Here is a 23,170-nt window from a genome sequence, read left to right as displayed (position 1 = left end):
CCTTCAGATTAGTTGAAGACAAATAAAAGAACTAAGATGATCACTAGAAGTCTATAGCTTAAGTACTCAAGATATTGGAAACATTTCTGAAAGAACCATGATGGGTGGAGGAAGAGAGTGGCTTCGCATCACCAAAATGTTACAGCATGAACTAGTTTAGTGGTTGAGATAAAGTAATTAGACCCTTTCATTAGTGAGGTATAATAAAAATGAGGGTTCAGTCCACATTAAGGTTAATGCTTAAGACCTCAAGTCAGGAGTTTCCTTTTCCAGGTTGGGTCTTGGAATTACTATTATAGTCTTAACACTTGAGACAACGTAACATTTGACAATTACTTTATTTTTTAACTCTTAATTTCTGTTCCTATAAAGACTAAGTTATTAACCTCTTGGGATAGTTATTAGCTAGATTCCTATCACTAATAAGCTATGGACAGAATCATGAATAATTTAATGGTAACAGCTTTTAAATGAAAAATCTTTGTTTCTACATTATTTAAAATCTTGGCTTTAGGAATCTATTCTGGATTTTGACAAACCTTCAAGTGCAATTCCATCGTCACAGCCGCCTTCAGCTACTCCAGGTAGCCCAGTAGGTATGTAATCATTCTTAAGACTTGGAACAGATAGCTGTCGGTCTAGCAATAATTTCTTTTACAAATAAGATATCTTTTATTTGTAACCCTAGGTAACTTAAGGGTTAAACAATGTCTATGTGTTAATTTATTCTATGTGTAGCCATATGTTATCAGAGTTATATATGGGTAAGTTACCATTAGGATATTAGTGTGCTTAACTGACCTGTTTGCATTTTAGAGAAAGTCTCCAGATGGATGAATGGAAATGCGCAATAGCTGTTTCTGCATTTTATTTTTTTTATTTTTTTTTATTTTTTTATGTTCTTGGAGTGAATTCTGACTAGAATTAGCTTGAGTCCTTTTGACTCTATAAATCTAATGTTGAGGCTTTTGGATCCTAACTATGAGTAAAATTACCTCAGTGATACTTAGTACTCTGAGTAACATAATAACTAATGATCAAGCCTAGATTTGAATCTAGCCTGATACTTCAAACTTTAGGCTCCTTGCTCTGTGCTACTTTATCTCAGGGGCAGGGGTGACATAATCAAAGCTGTAGTCCAGCTGTAGTAAGCAGTATACACTAGAAGATTATACAGTAATTCCTGAGTGAAGTAAGAATAATTAACAAAAGCTATAGACATTAAGAAACCAACTGAACTGTGTAATTGAAAAATATACTAATATACATGATCAATGAGGAAAAAATACTGAAGAGACAGATGACCTGGCTAAAATTTACTTTGAAACTTGAAAATAAGGTGTATTAGTTAATTGCTATTCATGATAGCTCAAATTTTATGTTCTAGATTACTATTACCAGTTGTTTTTAAAAGTCCTATTTCTGTTCTTTTGGGAGCCTTTAAATACTGCTTTTGCTCATTTAACCTTAAAACATCATTATGTATCACAGCTGGAACTGATATCCTATTCTGCAGTCCTCTGACACTTTAGAGCTCTAATACGAAGTTCATGATGGACTTTAGACCTAGTGCTTCCAGCTACTACTTTTTTTTTTTTTAATAAAGTATAAACTTTAGTTTCCATCCAGTTATTATGCATAAACCTTTCCTTCATTGGTTTATTGTTGATTTCACTCTATGCAGCATCTACAGAACAAAATCTATCCAGTCAAAGTGATTTTCTTCAAGAGACATTACAGGTAACTTCTCCAATTAATTTTTCATTTACTCTTCTTTGCTATTCAGAGAAGAAACCCTTGCTTTGGTAAGAATGATCAGACTCAATGATTCTGCTATACCTAAGTTATTGAAAATGTTCCAAATGTCTAGTTTTTTAGATTAAGTACAACTAGTCTTCAAAAGATTCCCTAATGACCATGGGGAAGACATCTATTATAATAGAGGCGGCTAGTCATCTTGAGTAAGAAAAGAGCAAACCTGAAGAATTCAGAGGTACCTTGTCTGGGACTCTTTGCTATTGAGCTTACCTCAGTCATTTGGTCTATCAATGTAGTAAGGAGTCTAAAGATAGAAACTAATTTTACTTAACCCATTGTTAGCCAGCTCCCCCTCCCCTCCCAATAGTAGTTACATTCTGAGGAACTAATTTTCACAGGACACACTTAGAGATATAAAGAGACCAGATCACTGAGATCTCTAAATGCCACATTGCATTTCCATCAATAGTAAGTTCAAGGCTCTCTAGTTTTCTGGTTATTACTTTAAATTTATTTTCCCCTCAGGATCCCTCTGAAAGCCTTATAACATTTTTCTTGACAGTAACTGTTTTGACAGTAGGCTGAATATGATGACCAGGTGGTTCAACAGTTGTTGCCTTACCTTCCAAAAACTTCCGAGTAAATACCATTTGTTTAAAGTGGTTTATATTTAGTTTGATAAGGTGTGGCTCAGTTTTCAAATTTGCTGAACAAGGGCGCTCACCCCACTCACTGCTGTAACTAAAGAGTTCCATTTTATCTGTTCTAGCTAGTGGAGTTCTAGCTGAGGCTTTTAATTGAAAAGTTAAACATTTTTTGAAAAGCCATTGATCTATTTTAGTGGTTCTCAGGGGCAGGCCTATGGGATGGCTGCATCAGAATCACTTTTTAATAAAAATACATACTCCTAGGTAACACCTTAAACCTATTGGATCAGAATTACCAGGGATGTTATCTAGTTAACTGTATTTTTAATAAGCTCCCTGGGTGAATTTGCACATCCATTTTTTGGAACCATTTGTCTCCCACATCATGTGTACTCACCAATAACTTAAAACTACCTTCAGCTGGTCTACTTAAAAAGTAGTCATTTGGAATCAAGAATTGCCATAATTTCTAAATAAATACTAATGTAAAGAATGTCTTTTTTTTTTTGTTAAGTGAACCTTTTAACTAAAATTTAAATATTTTAAAGTTTAACTATCAAGTGGCCTGAGTTGCCTTAACTTAGCATCTGTGAATCTTTCTGTGGCTGGAGAAATTATTTATGTCCCCACAATAGCCAGTCCTACTTATTTTGGGCGTTTGTCTCATTATTTTAATGAGGAGGCCAGAAGAAAGGCCTAGTTTTAGAAATGCTCCAATCTCATAATAGTTCTAGTATCTTGGTCAGATCTAAATTATACCTGTTTAGTTATATAAAATGTTCTAAAGGATGTCAAAAATTTTTTTCAGAAAACCTTTTTGAAACATGGTCCCCATCTCTTGCCCAAGAAGTGGTATATCATGATGATTCCTTTGAGAAGTTCACTGAACCATAACCATAACTGGTCTGATATTTGGTTACTATTAATTAGTTTCCAATTCACCCATTTTATTACTTGGGCTTCTGAGAACCACATCAAAGCATTTAGATAAAAGGAGTGGATTCACTGACACTTTAGATCTTGTGATTGTTAGATTTTTATGGGTCTCTCTCTTATAGCTAACACCTGTTATATCGTAGAATTCCTAGCCACTCTGTTGGTTTTTAATTGGTTATAGTTGTCACAGCATTAGTTCTACTGTGCTTTCTCCCAGTTTTTATTTTATAAATATTATTAGTTTTAATTTTTTGTTAGAATTTTGGTACCATTGTGATTTATATAGAGCTTTTCCTTTCTGTTTAGACTTCTGCCTACCTCTTTAAGACACTTGGAGCGCTCAGAGTAAAAGCATAGTTACCATGATCCCTGGCAGAGCTGTGCCTGGAGTGTTAAGTGTGCCCTGAGTTCATCTTCCAGTGAACTGCTATGGAGTGCCAGGTTGACAGTCTAGCCTCAGGTTTCCAGGGCCAAGAATCTGGATAAGTGAAGATGGGATTAGATGTGTAGCTTTGGTGACCAGGCCTGGAAAGGCAATGTAGTTGACTGCTTGGGTTTGAATCTCAACTCTGCCACTTAATTTTAATATGGTCTTGGGTAAATTACTTAACCTTTCTTTGCTTCTGCCAGATTGTTAATAAATGGGGACATTTGTACCTATCTCACGGGTTATTGTTAGAATTAAATATGTTAATATATGCAGTAAAATGTTTAGCATAGTGTTTGTCACTAGTGAGTGCTCAAGAGTAACATAATTAGAAAGCCCAGGGCCCAAGAAATAATGTGCCTTTTACAATGTTTTATATCTTCCTGTGTAGGCTGCTGCTTCTCCAGTTACTTGTAGCTCAAATGCTTGCTTGGTTACTACTGACCAGGCTTCATCAGGATCTGAAACAGACTTTATGACCTCAGAGACTCCTGAGGTAATCAAAGACCAATTGTCTTAATTTCTTTTCTGTCTTAAAGAATAGCAGAATCAGCTTATTTTATGAATTACAGGCATGATCAGTTGAATGATTTAACATTTATACTTTACTGATGTATTGCCTTCTGTAGATATCATGATCCTGGAACTTAAGTAACTTTATTGTGACTTTGATATATAAATAGATTTAATATTGTATCGCTTTATCAGATACAATAAATATGTCAAAATTGCTAATGTCAAAAAAGATGAAAAGTTCTAGGTAAAATTAGGTCATGTTTATCACTTTATGAATCCTTAGGAGAATAATCTTTTTATTCATAACTGTGAAGTCTCAATAATGTTATAGTGTTACTGTTAGCACTTACTCAATTGGAATGATCTACAGTCTTTTTTTTTTTGACTAATTTTGTCAGAAGTATTTTACTGTATTTGTGCTTTCAATTCTAAAGTGATAGTTTTCGCTAAGTTTGAGCAAATTCTTGAGAAAGATATAGCAAGATAGAACGATTTTTGGGATTAATATAGCAACTCTTAGGTTTTACTTTATTTTGGTTAACTATTATACAAGAATATGTATTCCTTATAGAATATAAGAAAATATAGATGAGCATTAGTTTTTATGGTATTTACTTGGTCTAAATGGAAATTACTTGGCTCCCTGTTTTGAGAAGAGGAAATATTTATTACCAAGTGAGTCACAGCTCTGCTTCATGATCTGATTGGGACTGAATTTTGGTATCTTCTTAAGCCTTTGGAGTTATAATCTGTTAAAGCAAGGACTTGCTTATTAAATAAGGATTATTGAAATTAGATCAAGTTTGGTTCTCTTTTTTTAGACAGCTGACTTAGAAATCCACTAATAAGATTTTAAAATAGGGAAAAATTAACACTGATTAAGCAACTAACCCAAGGTTTTTCTTGAGCCTAATTCTGGTATATAAATTTGAAATGATATTAGGTTCTTAACCTAATGGAAAATACCACTTCAGGCTTTGAAAAAGACTAGATACTCATAAAAAGTTCAGTCTCTCATCTGTTAGACTGATTATTAGTAAGACTCTTTCACTTAGTCAGCAAGCTGTGTAAAGCAAATGCTAGTGTGCATCCTCAGCAATTGAGATTTGAAATTGTAAGCAAAAGCTATTCTTTTGCATTCCTGTGTCCAAATGTCATCCTATAGAACTTGCTGACTTTTGCTAGTCTGGGGTTTAGTGTAAGTTAACTGCTTGTCATACGGTAGGTGATGGGCTGATGCTGCATTTCTCCTCCCCAGGCAGCAGTTCCCCCAAGCAAGCAACCGTCTTCACTAGCTTCTCCAAATCCTCCCATGCCAAAGGGCTCTGACCAGGGCTTCCAGTCACCTCCAGCAAGTAGTAGTTCAGTAACTATTAACGCAGCACCTTTTCAAGCCATGCAGACCGTGAGTATGAAATGTGAATGATGATTGCAGTTCATTATTCCGGTTAAAAAGCCATTGTTTCTCTTATATCTGTTATTAAGTACTGTGGGAAAAATTTGCCTTTTATATTACCCTTGTTTGCGCTGGTAGAATTTACATTTGTCCAATGGAAATAATGGTGGTGGTAGGAGAGTATTAAATCCAAAGCCTCAAGAATTTTGAATGGATATTTTATCAGAGCATTTTAGCTTCTCTGAAAATTAGTAGCAGACAAAGCTGAGGACCCCTATTAAATGAGAAACAATTTTCTATGAACAGCTTAATACTACTAACCATAACTAATACCACACTAGTGATGTTCCATACTGTCAACAACCAGACATGCAAGACACATACCTGGGTATCCTATCAATGTTGAAACTTTCACTTGATTTCATCTTGATCTCGTGCTAATTTTTGGAGAATTGTTCAGCTTTGTGTGGTATTTTGGACTACATAGTCCTCTACAAATTGTAGTTTAAAAAAAAATTAAAGTTGTCTTATAGCTAGATTTGTATGTTTATTTTCTAAACACAGAATAGTATAAAATAGTTCTTTAGAAAAAAAAAAAAGTCTTAGCCAATAAGTACCTTTCCTGACAGTGCTTAATGTCCCACTGTAGGTACTTTTGAGTGATAGTGGCAGGGTGGGGCCAGTGGAGTGGCAATGCAAAGCAGGCACAGTGCAGAGAAGTAGGCCTGTGAATTCACTAATCCTATCACTTCCTGCTTGGCCACTTACAATGGCCTAGTTTTTTGCTTTCCCTGTTTCCCTGTCAGTCCATTCCACAGTATTACCACATTGGTTTTACTTTTCCTCATTCCCAATTAAAAGCAAACTGCAGTCCATTACAGAATGAAATTGAAAGCCCTTTGCCTGACACTCAACAACTTTGGAAGTCTGTTATAACCTGCCAGGCTCGTTTGCTTGGCTTGTACATTGTCACATTACCTTTTTTTTTTTTTTTTGCTCATGCCAACCTGTTTAAATTCTCTCCAGTACAAACTGGTTCTTGTTTGTTTGTTCGTTCATTCGTTTGATCGTTCATTCATTCATTCATTCATTTATTCAACAAACAGGTAGTTATAAAGCCAGGCACTGTTCTTAAATCACTAGGGTTGTAACAAGGAAAAAGAGACAAGTCCTCTGCTCAAGAAGCTTACATTTTATGATGGGGGCTAGAGAGAATAATATTCATATATACATCAGGTGTTATGTGTCATGAGAAAAAATGGAGCAGGACAAGGAGGCTAGAGAGTAATAGAAGTGTTATTTTTATAGACGATGGCCAGAGTCTAGACAAGTCATTGCCTGCCACATGGTAGAAATTCAGTAAATGGCAAATTTTTTCATTCATCTTTAGTTTTTGAAAAAGTACCCTCTTCCCCTATATAGCTTTCTCAGTAAGCATTATTCCGATAGCATAATAACAGGAAGATTAACTTTTGTATTTGGGTTTAAATTCTGTCAGAAATCAAATAGGAGTTTTTTTCTTATGGTAAAATATGCATAACATAGACGTTACTGTTTTTTAGTGTATAATTTAGTGGCATTAAGTACATCCACGGTATTGTACACTCATCACCACTATCTGTTCCCAGAATTTCATCATCCCAAACAGAAACTCTACCCATTAAATAAAAATTGCTTATTCTTCCCTCTTCTAAGCGCCCGATAACCTCTATTCTACTTTCTACCTCTATGAAGTTACCTATTTTAGGCACCATATATAAGTGGAATCACAATATTTTTCTTTTGTATCTGGCTCATTTCACTAAATATTTTCAAGGTTGTAGCATGTTGTAGCATTTCATTCATTTTTTTTTTTTTACTTAATAATATTCCATTATATGAATATACCACATTTCATTTATCCATTTGTTGATGGACACTTGGGTTGTTCCCCAGTTTTGGTTATTATGACTGATGCTGCTATGAACAATGGTGTACAAATATCTACCTGAATCTCTGCTTTTGGTTCTTTTGAGTATATGCCTAGAAGTGAAATTGCCGGATCATTTGGTAATTCTGTTTAACTTTTTGAGGAACTACCATACTGATTTTTACAGTGGCTGCACCATTTTACACTCCTACCAGCAACACACGAGGGTTTCAATTTGACCACAACCTTGGTAACACTTAGATTTTTTGTTTTTTCAATAATAGCCATCCTAATGGATGCGATGAAACGGTATTCCAGTGTAGTTTTGGTTTATATTTCCCTAATAACTAATGATGTTGAGCATCTTTTCATGTGTTTATTGGCCATTACCTTTTTTGGAGAAATGTTAATTCAAGTCCTTTGCCCGTCAAATAGAAGTTTTTGAATGCTGCCAAGTTTTGTGGGATGTCACCCTTCATTATTTTCTATGAAATTTCACAAAAGATTCAGTGTACCCTTGTCTTTTAAGGTATTCAATGTCAATGCACCTCTGCCTCCACGGAAAGAACAAGAAATAAAAGAATCCCCCTATTCACCTGGCTACAATCAAAGTTTTACTACAGCAAGTACACAAACACCACCCCAGTGCCAACTGCCAGCTATACACGTAGAACAAACTGTTCTTTCTCAAGAGACTGGTAAGATCTTTACATATGATATTTTGAAGACTTAGGTGAAAGCTAATTGTGAATGGAAAGCAACTCTGTAGTGATACTTTAGCAGTTCTTTCCTAAGTAGTGAGCATTTTCTCTTTACATGTTCAAGTGTTGACAAACCCTTAATGCCTTTTCCTCTGTTAGGTTCACCATTAATTTTAACTTCTGTAGAGGTGGAACTTAGATGGGCGATTTATATGAATATGTAGGCTCATATTTTTAAATCTGATTACTTTGATTGCCATAGACAGTGATAGGGGTAGATAGGGCATTGTCCAGTTGCTTTTATGAAGGTTTTGAAACTGTTCATTCTGTTAATAGTTTTAGCACAGAGAGATGGCTATTTGGCCTTTTCTCTTTTCTTTCCTCTTATGATAAAAGCATTGATTAATATGAAGATAGAACTTAGTATGCTTATTCCACTGTTTGCTTAGAGATAGGAGACTATTTTGATCTTTTACGCGATTCTAAATCATAAAAGAATAAGCAACTTTGTAATTATTTCCTAATTTCAGAAGCACTTGTAGATTTTTAGCGTTGATATTTTAGGCCCCTACTGAGTCTTCTAAAACTTAAGCCTGAGCAGATGAATTGTGCGTTCTGGGTACTTGGTTAACCACAGGGGGCAGTAAATGTAAATCCCTGCACCTAGCCACAAGGGACCTCATCTTTCCTCACCTGTACTGTGCAAACATAGGGCAGGTGATTTACTTAAAGGATATTTTTGTCATATGCCTTTTCAATTATGGTATTAATGAAAATTCATTTTCTTTTCTCCTTGATCTGGAACATTTAGCCTATTTTTTCTCTTCAATTATGGTAAAATATAGATAGCATAAAACTTACCATTTTAAACATTTTTAAGTATACAGTCTGTGACATTAAATACATTCAGATTGTTGTGCAGCCATCACCATCATCTATCTCTAGAACTTTTTTTTACCTTCCCCAGCTGAAACTCTGTACTCATTTAACACTAACTTCGCATTCCCCTTTCCCCCCAAACCCCGGCAGCCACTATTCTACTTTGTCTCTAATTTAGCTATTCTGGGTACTCACCTAAGTAGAATCATACAATATTTGTCTTTTTGTGACTGGCCTGTTTCACTCAGCATATCTCTAAGGTTCTTCCATGTTATAGCATGTATCAGAATTTCCTTCTTTTTTTAAGACTGAATAATGTCTTATTAAATATGTTATTTAAATAAAGATACCTATATCTCTTTCTATATAGATACATATATAGCACCTGTTTTGTTTTTTTTTTTAATGTAGAAAATTGTATTAAAGGTTTTTGGTATACAGTAACTTTTCAGTATAAAGAGAATTTAATCTTTATTACCATTTAACTCTTGGACTTTAAAACTGTTTCCTTAAGCAGCAAGTTATCCTGATGGAACTATTCAAATAAGCAATGGTAGCCTTGCCTTTTACCCAGCACAGACGAATGTATTTCCCAGACCCTCTCAACCATTTGTCAATAGCCGGGGATCCGTTAGAGGATGTACTCGTGGTGGGAGATTACTAACCAATACGTATCGGTCCCCTGGTGGTTATAAAGGTATGCTCTGAATAAAATTTAATTATACTCAATTATTTTGTCTATATATTTACTTGATTCAAACTATTTTTACGTTACCTTGTTCCTTTTTGTAGTCGCCGTTTATAATATAGAAGAGAACCCCCTATTTCTGCAAAATACAGTTTTCTAATATACCTATTCTCTATAGCAGAGGACCTTTTTGTATGAAAAGCAGATTGATCCTGGTATTTATCCAAGTGAAAGGTTGAGCATTATTTTCTTCTGGGGATGAAGTTTGGTTTTCATGTTTGAATAATTTCTTTTGTTAATTGCTCAAAATGTGTCATAATTAGACAATGCCCATTTTCTAGTTATTTGTCTACCAGAGTATACCACAGATAAAAACATAAACTTTGAGAGTATAATAGTGATGTCGTCTTTAGTTATAAATGTGGTTCCAAGTATTCCAGTCACTGGTGTTAGCAGAGTTCTCTACACAGAAGCCTTAACTACCTACTCACCACATTTCCTAATCCCACCTACATCCCAGCAGTAGTGAACTTCTGCAGTTAGTTGACTTATTTGAAGTCAGCAATATTTTATAATCATGTATTGTAGAAGCAAAAAGAAGGCGTAAATCTAATGATGACATTATATGATCAATTTAACTTTAAAAATGGTATGGAATTAGACTATTCAAAAGTTTAGTATAATTTTGCTCATAATTTTATGTAAGTTGTTTATTTATTAGGTTTTGATACTTATAGAGGACCTCCTTCAATTTCCAATGGAAATTATAGCCAGCTACAGTTCCAAGCTAGAGAATATCCTGGAACATCTTATTCCCAAAGGGTAAGAATAGTTGTCATGATTGAATAGTAGTACAGTTGTTGATGTTAAGCTGGTGATTAAACTATAGCAGAGTCATAAATTGTTATAAGGCACTCTTAGTTTTTACTTGTAAGTACTGTAGAGAGTGGAGTTGGAAGCTTTTCTAATAACCCATGGAGGATAAATGACAACTTAGAAGGTCTTAAGGACTTTATTAATTATGTTTGCATGAACTCATTTACTCCTCCATCCTTATAAGAGAAATCGAGGTTCAGAAACAAGTTAAATAACTTGTGTAAGGTCACAAGATGAGCACTAAGTAAATGGTAGGACTAAGATTAGACTGCACGTTTCTTAACTCCAGAACCCATGATCTTAACTTTACTATATTGCTTTCAATTTAACTTTTCTAGATATCAAGTATAGCAAAGTACTTTTTATATGTTTAATTTTTTTGTTAATTCTGATCTGAATAGCTCAACAGATTTTCTTTACTACATATCCTAAGAGACTGATAAGAGGATGTTAGACATTTCACTTTAACAAACCTTGGGAACTCCCTGTCATTAGTCATACACATATGAATATGAATTTATACATTGACATTTTCAGTTCTGGAGTTTTACAAGCCTTTAAGCATGTATATCTGAGCAGTGTTTTTTGTATAGTACTTAAAACATTATCATTTCTGTTGGAAATACATAAAGTACCTGTGCTTCAAGAGCTTACAGTTATGTGAGGTAAAATAGATGTCTGTACAAAGGCAGTATTGAAAAGAGGTGAAGAACGCATTTGGGATACAAACCAAGTCATCTACACGACTTGAGTTTGACCCCTGATTTCACCACTTGTTGCGTGACCGCAGGCATGTTACTTAAACTTTCTGAGCTCTAGTTCCTCATCTGTTAGATGAAGACAGATGTTTGTTACTCATCTTCCTCTGAGGTGTTTGTAAGGGTTACTCTGTGAGATACTCTGAGGATGAAATGAACTAATACGTATAAGTGCTTAGTACCATAGTACCAGGTATATATCAAGTATGCAGATATTATTAGCTGTTATTACATGATTCTCATGTACTATGCGAATGGAGTGGATTGATAAATGTATACTTTAGTAATGGAGCTATCTGTTCTTAACACCAATATCCTAGTATTTTTGTGTGCTGCTTTAAATTTCTTTCTGAGGAAACATTAATAACAGCGGTTGCTATTGGAAAGAGGACTAGGGGTCTGGGTAGGAGACAATTGTTATTTTCATTGTATACTTTCTTGTACTGTTTAAATTTTTTTATTACATGTGTTAATCTAACTATACCACTAATTACACTTTTCATGGGTTGTATGGTAGTGTACTTTTATCATACTTAGGAGTCAGTTTGAAATGTTGCCTTGAACATTTTTTCTTGAAGATAATAGACTACATTTTCAGGCAGTAATAATTCATACTAAATAATTCTTATCAATTCCATGGTCAAGACAAAACAAAGCCCTGACATAGTTTGTAATTGTTTTTACAGCTTGGTTTATGAATAGAGCAAGATTGAAATAGTCTGTGTTCTTGCTTTATCTCCTTTTTTTATTGAGATGAGGGACAGAGGGACCATGCCATATTTCTAAACTTCTCCCATTACCTAGCATTGTATTTTTTACATAGTATTTTCCAGATGCTTTATTGTTTTTGCAAATATTAACCTAATTGATCAGGTTAATTAACAGTTGAAGCAAGTATTGCTTCTTGTTGCCCTTGCATTATTTGTTTTTCTTGGTGTTTGGAAACATCTGAGCCTCTTTGGTTGTTGAAGAAGGCCAGATAAAGGGCTAAGAAGACTTTACTCTTACAGATTTACCAGTCAATAATCTTGAATAATAACTAATTGTGTTGCGTTTTTAGTGCTGAGGTAAATATTATGTGTTCATTTTAGGATAATTTCCAGCAGTGTTACAAGCGAGGAGGGACATCTGGTGGTCCTCGGGCAAATTCAAGAGGTAAGGATGATTAACTGAGTAATTTATCTACCCAAAACATACCTCTAGATCTTTCTTCATCTTCTGTCAAGTTCTCCCCAAAGTTCATTGTTTTCAGCATTGATTTTGTTGATGTTTTCAGTTTGCATACGTTGTAGTTATAAAGACCTGAGAGAGATATTAGATTGCTTAGAAAAGCTGTGGAAATCAGTTTTCAATTTAATTAAGAGAGACAGACACAGATATTGACTGATTCAGTTTTTTGACACCAGAGCATAATTTAACCTTAGATATATGTTCACAATTTTGACTTCAAATAGTCACATGTGATGTTTCAGGATGTTGGTTTTTGTAATAATGGGCACTTCGAGATACTCTGGGTGTCACTATATTAGTAATTAGGAATAAATAACAATTAAGACTTGAAACAAAAGCAAGAAGGTACTTATAATACTTTTTAAAATGTGATGGTACTGTTAAAAGATTCAGTGTAACTGAAAAAAATCAAGAATTACTGAAGATTAACTAACTTTGTCACAGGAAAACAATCTTTTCCTTTTAAGAAAGTAGCCAGTATTCACATTGCCTTATATCTGAGCAGTGTTTTTTGTACAGTTCTTAAAACATTATCATCTGATGATATCGCATTAACTTGGAAATAAACAACAAGCATTCATCATGGGGCTTATAGTACCATAACAAAATATCTTTCAATGGCTGGTAGTTTTAAAAGTTGATTCTTTTATGTAATCTCAGTTTTCTTGTGTCCTTCTACATCAGATACTTTGAATAGGTTAGTAATGAGGAATGAGGAGCACAGTGAGAATTATAGGAGAAAGATAAAGAAGTAAAAAGAATGTGCAAACCTGGATTTTAGACTTTGCTAACCTTAACTAGTGTTAAGTTATTCAAACTTTCACGGGCCTTATTTTCTTAATCTTAAAAAAATAAAAAAGAGACTACTAGACAAGGCCATCTTCCACCTTTAGAATAGTGGTGTGAAAGCGTATTGCCAGAAAAATGTAGAAAAGCATACTGTAGCTATACTTTATTGCTTTTGTTTTGGAATTGACTATAAAATGTATCTTTGTGTTTCAGTAGCCGACTAATGTTAAATATTGTGTTCAAAGCTAACTGCTTCATTATGAGAAACTCACTGTTGCTAATAAAACAGCAGGGTGGAGTGATTCTTCTCAGGTGAGCAGCCCAGAAAGAGACAACGAAACCTTTAACAGTGGTGACTCTGGACAAGGGGACTCCCGTAGCATGACCCCTGTGGATGTGCCAGTGACAAGTCCAGCAGCCACCATACTGCCAGTCCACGTGTATCCTCTGCCTCAGCAGATGCGAGTTGCCTTCTCAGCAGCCAGAACCTCTAATCTGGCCCCTGGAACTTTAGACCAACCTATTGTATTTGATCTTCTTCTGAACAACCTGGGAGAAACTTTTGATCTTCAGCTTGGTCGATTTAATTGCCCGGTGAATGGCACTTATGTTTTCATTTTTCACATGCTAAAGCTGGCAGTGAATGTGCCACTGTATGTCAACCTCATGAAGAATGAAGAGGTCCTGGTATCTGCCTATGCCAATGATGGTGCTCCAGACCATGAAACTGCTAGCAATCATGCAATTCTTCAGCTCTTCCAGGGAGACCAGATATGGTTACGTTTGCACAGGGGAGCCATTTATGGAAGTAGCTGGAAATATTCTACATTTTCAGGCTATCTTCTTTATCAAGATTGAAAAGTCAGTACAGAATTGACAACAAGAGGATGGTGTTCTCTTTAGTGGGATTAAAGGAAAAGTAGTCCTTGACCTTGTGACTGATTGGTTTAGGAAAATGTTTTCATTCCTAGAGGAAGGAGCAGGTCCTTACTTTTTTGTTTTCCTCCCCAAGGTGAAAAAATTCAAGCTGAATGACACTTAGCACTAATCTGGCACTTTATAAATTGTGATGTAGCCTCACTAGTCAAGCTGTGAATGTATATTGTTTGCACTTAATCCTTACCTGTATTAATGTTCAGCTTACTAAACTGACTGCCTCAAGTTCGGGCAAGTTATAATGCCTTGTTGTGCCTCAATAAAAAAGTTACATGCACCTTCAGTGTTCTTATTTGGTTAAATGTTTAATTGAGGAGTAAAATACTTAATTTTTAGTATTCATCACTCTTGAATTTTTAGTATTCATAACTCTTGAATAAGGGTATTTATGGATTCATACTATTATGTGAAAATATGAAGCCTTTTATATGTAGCAGTTTCTTTAAGAGTTACTTTTCTCTGATATAAATGCTGTTCATCAAAAGATTTCATTTGTTTTTCATTGGCCAAATAACACATTTTCCTTGAAGCTATCTTGCAGGAGGGCATGTGTTATCTTATAGTTAGCCATCTTCAAGGTGCAATAGCAGATGTACAGGTAATACTGCTGGTCCACCATCAGTCAGGCTAATGCTTTCTAGTGGATTCTCAATTTGAATAACAAAATGTTTAGTCATCAAAAAGCATAGGTTTGTGGTCAGGTAATGCTCTGCTTGAGTCCTGATTTTGCCACGTAGTAACTGATCTTGGGCAAATTACTTTATCCCTGAGATCTCTCTTCTGTTTTTTTGTAAGACCATTTCCCCAGATGTAAAATGGGGGTGATGATAGATCAACTTCATAGGGCAGTTGTGAAGTTCAACTAAGAATATATCTAAAAGACTTAACACAGTGCCTGACACATCAGTGTTTAATTAATGTTAGGTGCTATAATTGTCTTTCTTTTTGAAAACTTAAGGTTTCTCTCTGTGTGTATATCTTGAGTTATGTAGCGTAGCAGGCACTGCCAGAATTTAGTATCCATTCTAGACATGTATTCTCACAGTTCACAATTTAAGCTTGTATGTTTCTCATTAATAAGAACTTAATGAATATTTTATTTCTCAATTACTTTAAAGAATAGTTTTCAAAATTAGCATTTTGGTTGCAATATTCTGGAGTATATTAAGGGTTGGAGAAGGCCATTCTTACTCTGCAACCAAGGCAAGTCACTTGCTGAGGCAGAAAGTTCTTGTTTTGACCCTCCTCTCACTCTGAGGTGTTAAGTAATCTCAGGAAGATAATATAAGAGCATTAAATTATTATAGTAATATTTTTGAGTTGGGCATGGTTCCAGCAATTAAACTCTGAAAGCGTGCTTAACTGCGATATTAAATGTTAGTGTAGTGTTCTCAAGATAGAGGATGTAGTGTGATTTACTATTTAACAGAACTTTTCAATTCGTGGTAGGTACTTTGTGGGCTAGGGATATTAGTATTCCTGATAAATTAGTTCATGGCTTTTCTGTCCAGAACACAAAAAAGCATATAGAAAAGCAGAAATATGATCAAGTGATTGAGGGGAAAATTTGATGTTTAAGAATGGCGTTGCCTACGGCTGTGCCACCCTGAACAAGCCCGATCCCGTCTGATCTCGGAAGCTAAGCAGGGTCAGGCCTGGTTAGTACTTGGATGGGAGACCACCTAGGAAGACCAGGTGTGTAGGCATAAAAAATTAAAAATAAGGGATTGTAAGCTGACAAGGTCCTTGCAATCTATGAGGTCAACTAAGGTTGCCTCGCCTAAAAAAAAAAAAAAGGTATTCATCAAGTTCGAGGAGGCCTTTCTCAGCCTTTTTTAGCTGTTATGTTTTGGACTACAGTAAGGTCTTTAGCTTAGTCTTTTCTTCTGTACACAATGTTTGTTTAAAATATTTTGAGTGCCTCCATATTTTTTAAGGTGTCATAACAAGAGATTAACTAGGGTATCCCTTCATAATTGTCATGTTTTAAGAGAGTATTTTAAATGAAATACTGTTTTTCTAAGTGTAAAGACAATGAACTGGATATTGACGACTCAGGCTTATGAGAATAAATGGACAAGAGCTTTCATGCTGAAGCAATATGGTAACTTTTTGAAGATAGTTTTTCTGAAAGCCTTTAGTAAAAAAAAAAAATAGATAGCTTTACAGAAAGATGTATACATGCACAGAGTTTAGATACATTTGCAAGAGATAGAGTGAGGATCATATATATATAGCCCATTTGCGGACTTTGTGTAAAGAACTTTAATGGGAAGATCTTGTAGATATGACTGAAGTGGAAAGGCATGCTATATAATTACTATGTAGTCCCGAGTTTATAGATACTTAGTTGTCTTACTGGAGGTGGAGGTAAAGTAAGTTTTTCTATTTACTAAATTATCCCCCAGGTTTTTATCTTTCACTTTAAATCTTTTAGTTTTTTGTAAAGTGAATTTTTCTCCAAGAATTGTGAGCTACTGGCTCTTATGTCTTCTAAAATGATTTAGTAAATAAATGCAGGTATTTTTTTGAAACAGGAGCTTTTTTGAGGGGTTTATTCACTTGCCTCCTCCACCAATTATCTGTCAACCATCTCATTTTTAACTTTCTCAACTTGCTATGTTTTTACAGTGATTTTTAATACTTTGATTCTTTTTCAAAGTTTTAATTCCTTAGCTTTAATGGCTGATGTTCTATTGTGATTCTTTTGATAACTAGGATGATATTTTATGTATTAAGTGAAATAATTGCTGGCATATAGACACTAAAGTTTTTCCATATGAGCTCCACTGTGCACACATACCAAACACTTTATTTTGATAAAAAAGTTTAGATTTGTCTCTCTAGGTCCTCTACTTGCTAATCTCTCTAAGGGGTATTCTTAATCACCACTTTAACGATTAGGCCAATAGCTTTGTCCTCATTTTTCAAGCTCTTGGGCAAGTGTTGACAACAGATAGGTACAACTCACTTGCTACCAGTGCAAGATATTGAATTCCAGGTTATAAAATAATGTCAACCATTATCAATACCAAGAGGCCTGAGGCTCACTGATTCTGTTTCTCAAACATCCCTTTATTCATTTTATTTCAAGGGCCTCATACCTTGAAATTTAATGATTAGTCTTTCAAATACATGGGTTTTCTGGTTTACACCTGGCTTTAGGATTACAAAGATGAATGACATTCAGATGTTCAGACACATCAGGTAGCAGGTATATTAATTTCCTCTGCTGAGAGCAAATCTTGAGTTATTTCATTGCTTTCTATCATACCCTAATTTTTTCTCTTCTATATCTGGAATGTTTACTATTCAGAAGTGAGACCTCCTTGGACCAGTTCTTTAAGTTTCTCATCTTTTGTCTCAAAGTTTCACTTTCTGGGAGGTTTCCTGGATTTTCATCTTTCAACCTTTTGCAGAGTTTAAAATTTCTGCTACGTTTAAAATTTAAAATACATTTCTGTTATATGAACATTCCTTACATATATGTATTCTGTTCTTGTTTCACGATTGCATTATTTCTAGTTTTAAAGATTAAGTTTTCTTCTGTAGTTTATTTCTTACACCTTTGTTTTGTTTTAGTCTCTTATCTGTAATATTATATTTGCTTAGAATCTTATGATAATTGGTTGACTTTATATTTACAAATGGGGCACCAAAGGGTTGAAGTTTTGAATGTGAAAGTGGAACTTGTTGACTTTTGGTGGGAGAACACAAGTGTAGGGTATGGAAGAGCTTCCTAAGTAGGACATAAAATCCATGAAAGATGGACAAATTTGATACAACTTGTTCCCCTAAAACTTCTGTTTAGGAGAAATCATGTCAAAAGAGGAATGATCACCTGTGGAGGCGGGGGAGAGGGGAATCATTAAGAAAAAGATGTCTCAGACAAGGGCAATATATATGAAGAGGCGATTCATACATACAAAAAATGATCAATAAGCATATGTAAAGTTTTAGAGTACATATTTTGACAAGCATGTATAGAAATGGGCGTTCATACTGTAGATGGGAATGAAATTGGTACATTTTTGGAGTGTAAATTGGCAATAACCATCAAGATAAAGTACATGCTTTCTGACCCAGAAATTCCACTGCTAAGAATTTACAAATAGTTTTAGAATTATGTCAAGGTAACACGCATGCAGATATTTTGTATAGCATTATAATAGCAAAATTGGAGAAACAACCTAGATGCCTGTCAGTAGCAATTGGTTAAATAAGGCAAAATGATACAGTCAGAGTGTGCAACATCATTTGTGTGAAAATTTCTAAAAGTATGCGTATGTGATTACTTGAATCATTTTTTTCTGTTAGTAGCCATAAGAAATTTTGATAGTGTTGGCCTTATGGAAAGGGGGTTGTAGTAGGAGGGAGGAAGATGACTTTTCATTCTGAATCTTACTGTAGAACTTGAAATGTACATATCACTTTTGTTAAAAAAAAAATCTTAAAAGATAAAATGGTAGGTTGCTATGGTATTTACCCTGCCTTGTTTTTCTTTGGATTATCCACTTGAGGGTTTATTTTAATTATCATTAAGCCTGGAATAACACATGGAGGAGCTTTACCATAGAAATCTAAATACCTTCCACCTTTCGCTAATATTTGCATTTCACCTCATAATTTACAGAGTACTTTCATCTATGTAATCTTATTCGATCCTCACAATGACCCTTACGAAGTAGATACTGTTTTAGGAGATAAAAATAGAGACTCTTGGAGATTGACTTCCTAAGGCCGCTAGTATAAGTGCCCAAGCCAGATTTGGCTTTCTCAAGTCCAAATACAGCATAGCATTTTCTACTGTACTTTTCTTCTTCAGTTCTCAGGGTGCTATTACCTTCACTGTATTTTCCACTGCTGTTTTGCATGCACACGTTTTTGGTGCGCTACTCAGCTTTGCCATGGCAAACTAAATGCTTTGTGAAGTGGACAAGTGCACTCAGTTGAGTCTGTCAAAAGTTATAGTTTCTCATGGATCCTGAAGTTGAGGCAGGGTGACTTCGTTTCCAGTGTGAAATGTGGAAAGCCTGAGGAAATGAAGACAAAACATTTTGAGGGGAAAATAACTGATTCGAAAATAGATGTTTCTTCTTTAGTTCTAGTTAATGCTGCTATTTTTAGCTTCTGTCCCTCCCCACCACCACTACCATTTTAGTCTGTAGGAGAAGGAAGTTTCTGACTTCTGTTCAGAAACTCCCTAACCCCCTGTTACTTTAGTTTACATATCACTGATTTCTTTTTTTTTTTTTTTAATTTCTCTAATAGGTCTGTTACATTCTTAGAAAATTCTACTCAAGGCTTTTGGTTACATCTTAAAGGAGATTACTGTTGACTTAACAAAATACTAAGAATCTTATAAAATGTATCTATGTACTCGTCTATATTTCAGGTGCTCTGCCAATATTGATACTTATGGAGTAGAAGAAGGATTTAATCACAAGCTTTCCAGTATTCACCACACATTATTTAACATGGTTTAAAAGACATATTGTTAAACTTACAGGTAGGGACTTTTGTGCATTGGGTTTTTGCTCCTATTTCCTTTTTACCATATGGGCTAGATTTAAGCCTACTCACATGTACCAGCAGATGAGCTGCTGCCAACGGATGCGGAGGACAGCTGTGTGATATTCCATTTAGATGACTAAAATGTTAAATTTCAAAAAAGGCCACAGTGGCAGTGCTTGGCGTAAAAAATTACTTTGTGTAACCTGAGCTGTAACCATGTTAGTTGTTCTCATTGGATGCTATATTTCTAGGGTAATAACATCCACTTCTATGGTGTCAGCTAACCTCTATATACAGATGACTCACAGTTTTTTAACTCCATCCTTTTATTTCTTCCTCTTCCCCCTGTCATAGCTTCCTGTCTTCTCATCCAGCTTTTTTTGTGAGTGCCAGATAGAGATTTCCAATGGTCACTGGAAATTTCTAGCTGTATAACCCATAAGCTCGTCTAGTTCAACATGTCCACAGGCAAATTCATCTCTCCTCCCAAATCTGATGCTCCTTCCCATCTTCTCTGGTTAATGACTTCCACAGGTCATCAGGGCTTGAAACTTTAGCATGATTCTTAATTCCCTTTGCTACTTTGTTTATTTAATCAGTCACAGATTCCTGTTGATTCACCCTGTGAAATGTCTCATATCTCTCTTACCTTATTTATTACTACAGTGGCTATCCTGTTTCAGACCCCATATTTCTCGTATATACATCCATTTATTCATTCAGCGAGTACTTATTGATTGCTTATTATGTGCTAGGCATAGTGTGAGACTATATCTCACCATGACACATTCCTCAGAGGTTGAAAAAGGTCTTTCCTCACTCCTTTTAAATAGAATACAACGAAAATAGTTAATATTGAGCATATACCATGAGCCATGTGCTTATCTCATTTAGTCTTCACAACATCTCTTAGAATCAGATGAGGAAACAGGCACAGAGATGAGGCATATGCAAGCCATAATACAACAAGACAAAATAGCTCAAATTTAAAACAAGATGAGCTTATCAATAAATACAGACATCTTTTCATATCATGTAAAGTAATAAAAAAGGGGACTTGATCACATATAAGTTAAACATAGTTTTGGGAAAAGTTTTAAAACAAATCAGGACAGAATTATAAATGCTTATGGTTGTTTTTTTTTTTCCTATTGTATCAGATATTACTAATTTGACAGCATTGTTTTATAATTGTCTTCACTGATTCTTTTCAAAGCATATGAAGTTTTCATGGAAACGTCAACTCTGTATATTAACATTTTTATTTTGAGATAAAAATGTAATTGGAAGAAATAATACAGATGGATCTTGTGTACCCTTTATCCAGTTTGCTTCATTGGTCACATCTTGCAAAACTATAGTACAATATCATAACCAGGATACTGAGATTGATACTGTCAAGATACAGAACATTTCCATCACCACAAGAATCCCTCATGTTGCTCTTTTATAGTCACGTCCACTTCCCTGTTGTCCCACCTCGACTTTGACTCTTCACAACCACTGATTTGCTCTTTGTATGATTTATTATTTAAAGAATATTATATGTAAGAATGTTACATAAATGGAATCAGATAGTATGTGACCTTTTGGGATTGGCTTTTTTCACTTAGCATAATTCTCTGAAGATTCATCCAGATCGTTGAGTGTGTCATTCCTTTTTATTGCCCAGTAGTGATCTTTGGTATAGATGTGCTACAGTTTGCTTAACTGCCATTTTCCAGAGAATCTGTACCATTTTACACTCCTTCCAAAAAATATACGAGTGATTCAGTTTTTTTTTGCATCCTTGCAAGCATTTGGTACTGTCATTATGTTTTTTTAAATCTCTTCTCTCCTTTTATGTTATTGGAATGACTGCATCAAGTCTCTCCCTACTCTAAATCATCTTTAGTGCTACCAGAGTTCAGTTTTAGACATGTGCCTTAAAGGACTTGGGTACATTCAGGTAGAAATGTAGTAGGCATTTGGATACATCTAGTTTAAGGAAAGAGATCTTGGTTATTAGTTTTGTAAGTCGTCCCTATTGAGTTGATAGTTAAAATTACATAAGTGGATGAAATGACAAAAATAGAATGAGAAGAGAAAGAAAAATGGGCTGAGAACAGAGCTTTGAGAAGCACCAGTGTTTAAGAGTTAGTTAGGTGATCAAGCGAATAATCAAAGGGTTAGGAATATATTCTTTAAGAGAAAACAAATATTAAAAAAGAAGAGCATGTAATATAGTGTCAAATACCAGAGCGAGACTTTGATGAGAGCTGAAAATGTCTCCTGCATTTGGTATGTAAGGGATCAATGTTGATTATTGCTTGGAAATGGTGGGAGAAATGAGGGCAGAAGCCTGGGGATAGCTGATTGAAGCATGAATAGTAAATAAGGAGATAGAGACAGTGAATGAAGACCATTCTTGGGAATGAGAAGTGAAAAAAAAAATGAACAATAAGAAAGCATTACTGAAGAAGACTTTTTTTAATTGGGGGAAATGTTTTTAGGTTGAGGTTGAATCACTGAAAAGAGGCTGAAAATATAGGAAAAAGTTTTATAAGTTGTCAACAATGAGCATGATAATACCTCAAATTTATGTTAATGAAAAATATATAGAAGCAAGAAGAGATATTATGGAGCAAGGTTCCAGAGGAGATGGGAGAGGGTTGGGTTCAGATGGGAGGATAGGAGGTGAAGAAGGGTAAACAAAGATGAATTTGTGTTTGAGTGAGTTGAGCCCGATGGCTTTGCTCATCTTTGAAGGGCTCTGTGAGGAGGGGTAGGGAGTTTGAAAAGAGTTTTGAGTGTTGGGACAGTTGCTGAAGGAATAGAAGATGGTGGTGATCAAAGACAAGGAATAGGATTGTTGAGCCTGAGAAAACACACATTTGTAGTGGCATCAATTTGCACAGTGCGTCAAAGGTAGATCTGAGAAATGAATTTGGAGTTTAATAGCAAAGAAGGATATGTAGTCAGAAATAGACTGAGGAGAACTGGAAAATGATTGAGTTGGAAAATAGGTGTAGAATTATTGAGGGAGAGGGAGAAGAATAGATCTTAACTTGAAAAGAGGATATTGGAATTAAGACTTCAGAGGTCAAGGAGTTTTAGATTATCAAGAGGTCCAAGAGAGTGGGTTAATGAAATAGCATCGAGATGAAAGGCATTATGTTTTCTAAGACCGTGGAGTACTGAGTTTGTATTTTATCTTGAAATTGGTGGAAA

General features: G+C 35.0%; 1 protein-coding gene, 1 long non-coding RNA gene and 1 pseudogene across 14 annotated transcripts in view; 2 read left to right on the top strand and 1 right to left on the bottom strand.

The window, feature by feature from the left end:
* The window catches only part of CAPRIN2 (caprin family member 2), a 39,563-nt gene extending 24,840 nt beyond the window's left edge, over window positions 1-14,723 (top strand). For 3 of the 13 annotated variants that reach the window (XM_006912752.3, XM_025047340.1, XM_015590031.2), the window contains exons 11-19: window positions 515-596; window positions 1,685-1,740; window positions 4,160-4,264; window positions 5,543-5,689; window positions 8,119-8,287; window positions 9,684-9,866; window positions 10,579-10,679; window positions 12,583-12,646; window positions 13,800-14,723. In XM_006912752.3, the coding sequence (XP_006912814.2) occupies window positions 515-596; window positions 1,685-1,740; window positions 4,160-4,264; window positions 5,543-5,689; window positions 8,119-8,287; window positions 9,684-9,866; window positions 10,579-10,679; window positions 12,583-12,646; window positions 13,800-14,368 (1,476 nt within the window). In that variant the 3' untranslated portion in view covers window positions 14,369-14,723. Of the gene's footprint in view, window positions 1-514; window positions 597-1,684; window positions 1,741-4,159; window positions 4,265-5,542; window positions 5,690-8,118; window positions 8,288-9,683; window positions 9,867-10,578; window positions 10,680-12,582; window positions 12,647-13,723 lie in introns of all 13 variants that reach the window. The other 10 variants (XM_025047342.1, XM_015590040.2, XM_025047341.1 and 7 more) reach the window with 9 other exon arrangements.
* Window positions 1-23,170, bottom strand: part of LOC107195740 — a 38,412-nt gene that overhangs the window by 10,174 nt on the left and 5,068 nt on the right. The window contains exons 2-3 of the long non-coding RNA XR_001516965.2: window positions 19,290-19,479; window positions 12,689-12,793 (exon numbers count right to left, since the gene is read on the bottom strand). This is a non-coding gene — a long non-coding RNA (uncharacterized LOC107195740). The remainder of the gene's footprint in view (window positions 1-12,688; window positions 12,794-19,289; window positions 19,480-23,170) is intronic.
* LOC112480417 lies at window positions 16,035-16,152 on the top strand (annotated as a pseudogene).

This window comes from Pteropus alecto, unplaced genomic scaffold (assembly GCF_000325575.1).
Source record: "Pteropus alecto unplaced genomic scaffold, ASM32557v1 scaffold103, whole genome shotgun sequence".
Lineage (NCBI taxonomy): Eukaryota > Metazoa > Chordata > Mammalia > Chiroptera > Pteropodidae > Pteropus > Pteropus alecto.
Note: the sequence above shows the minus strand (reverse complement) of the source record. Positions and strands in the feature narration are given on the sequence as shown.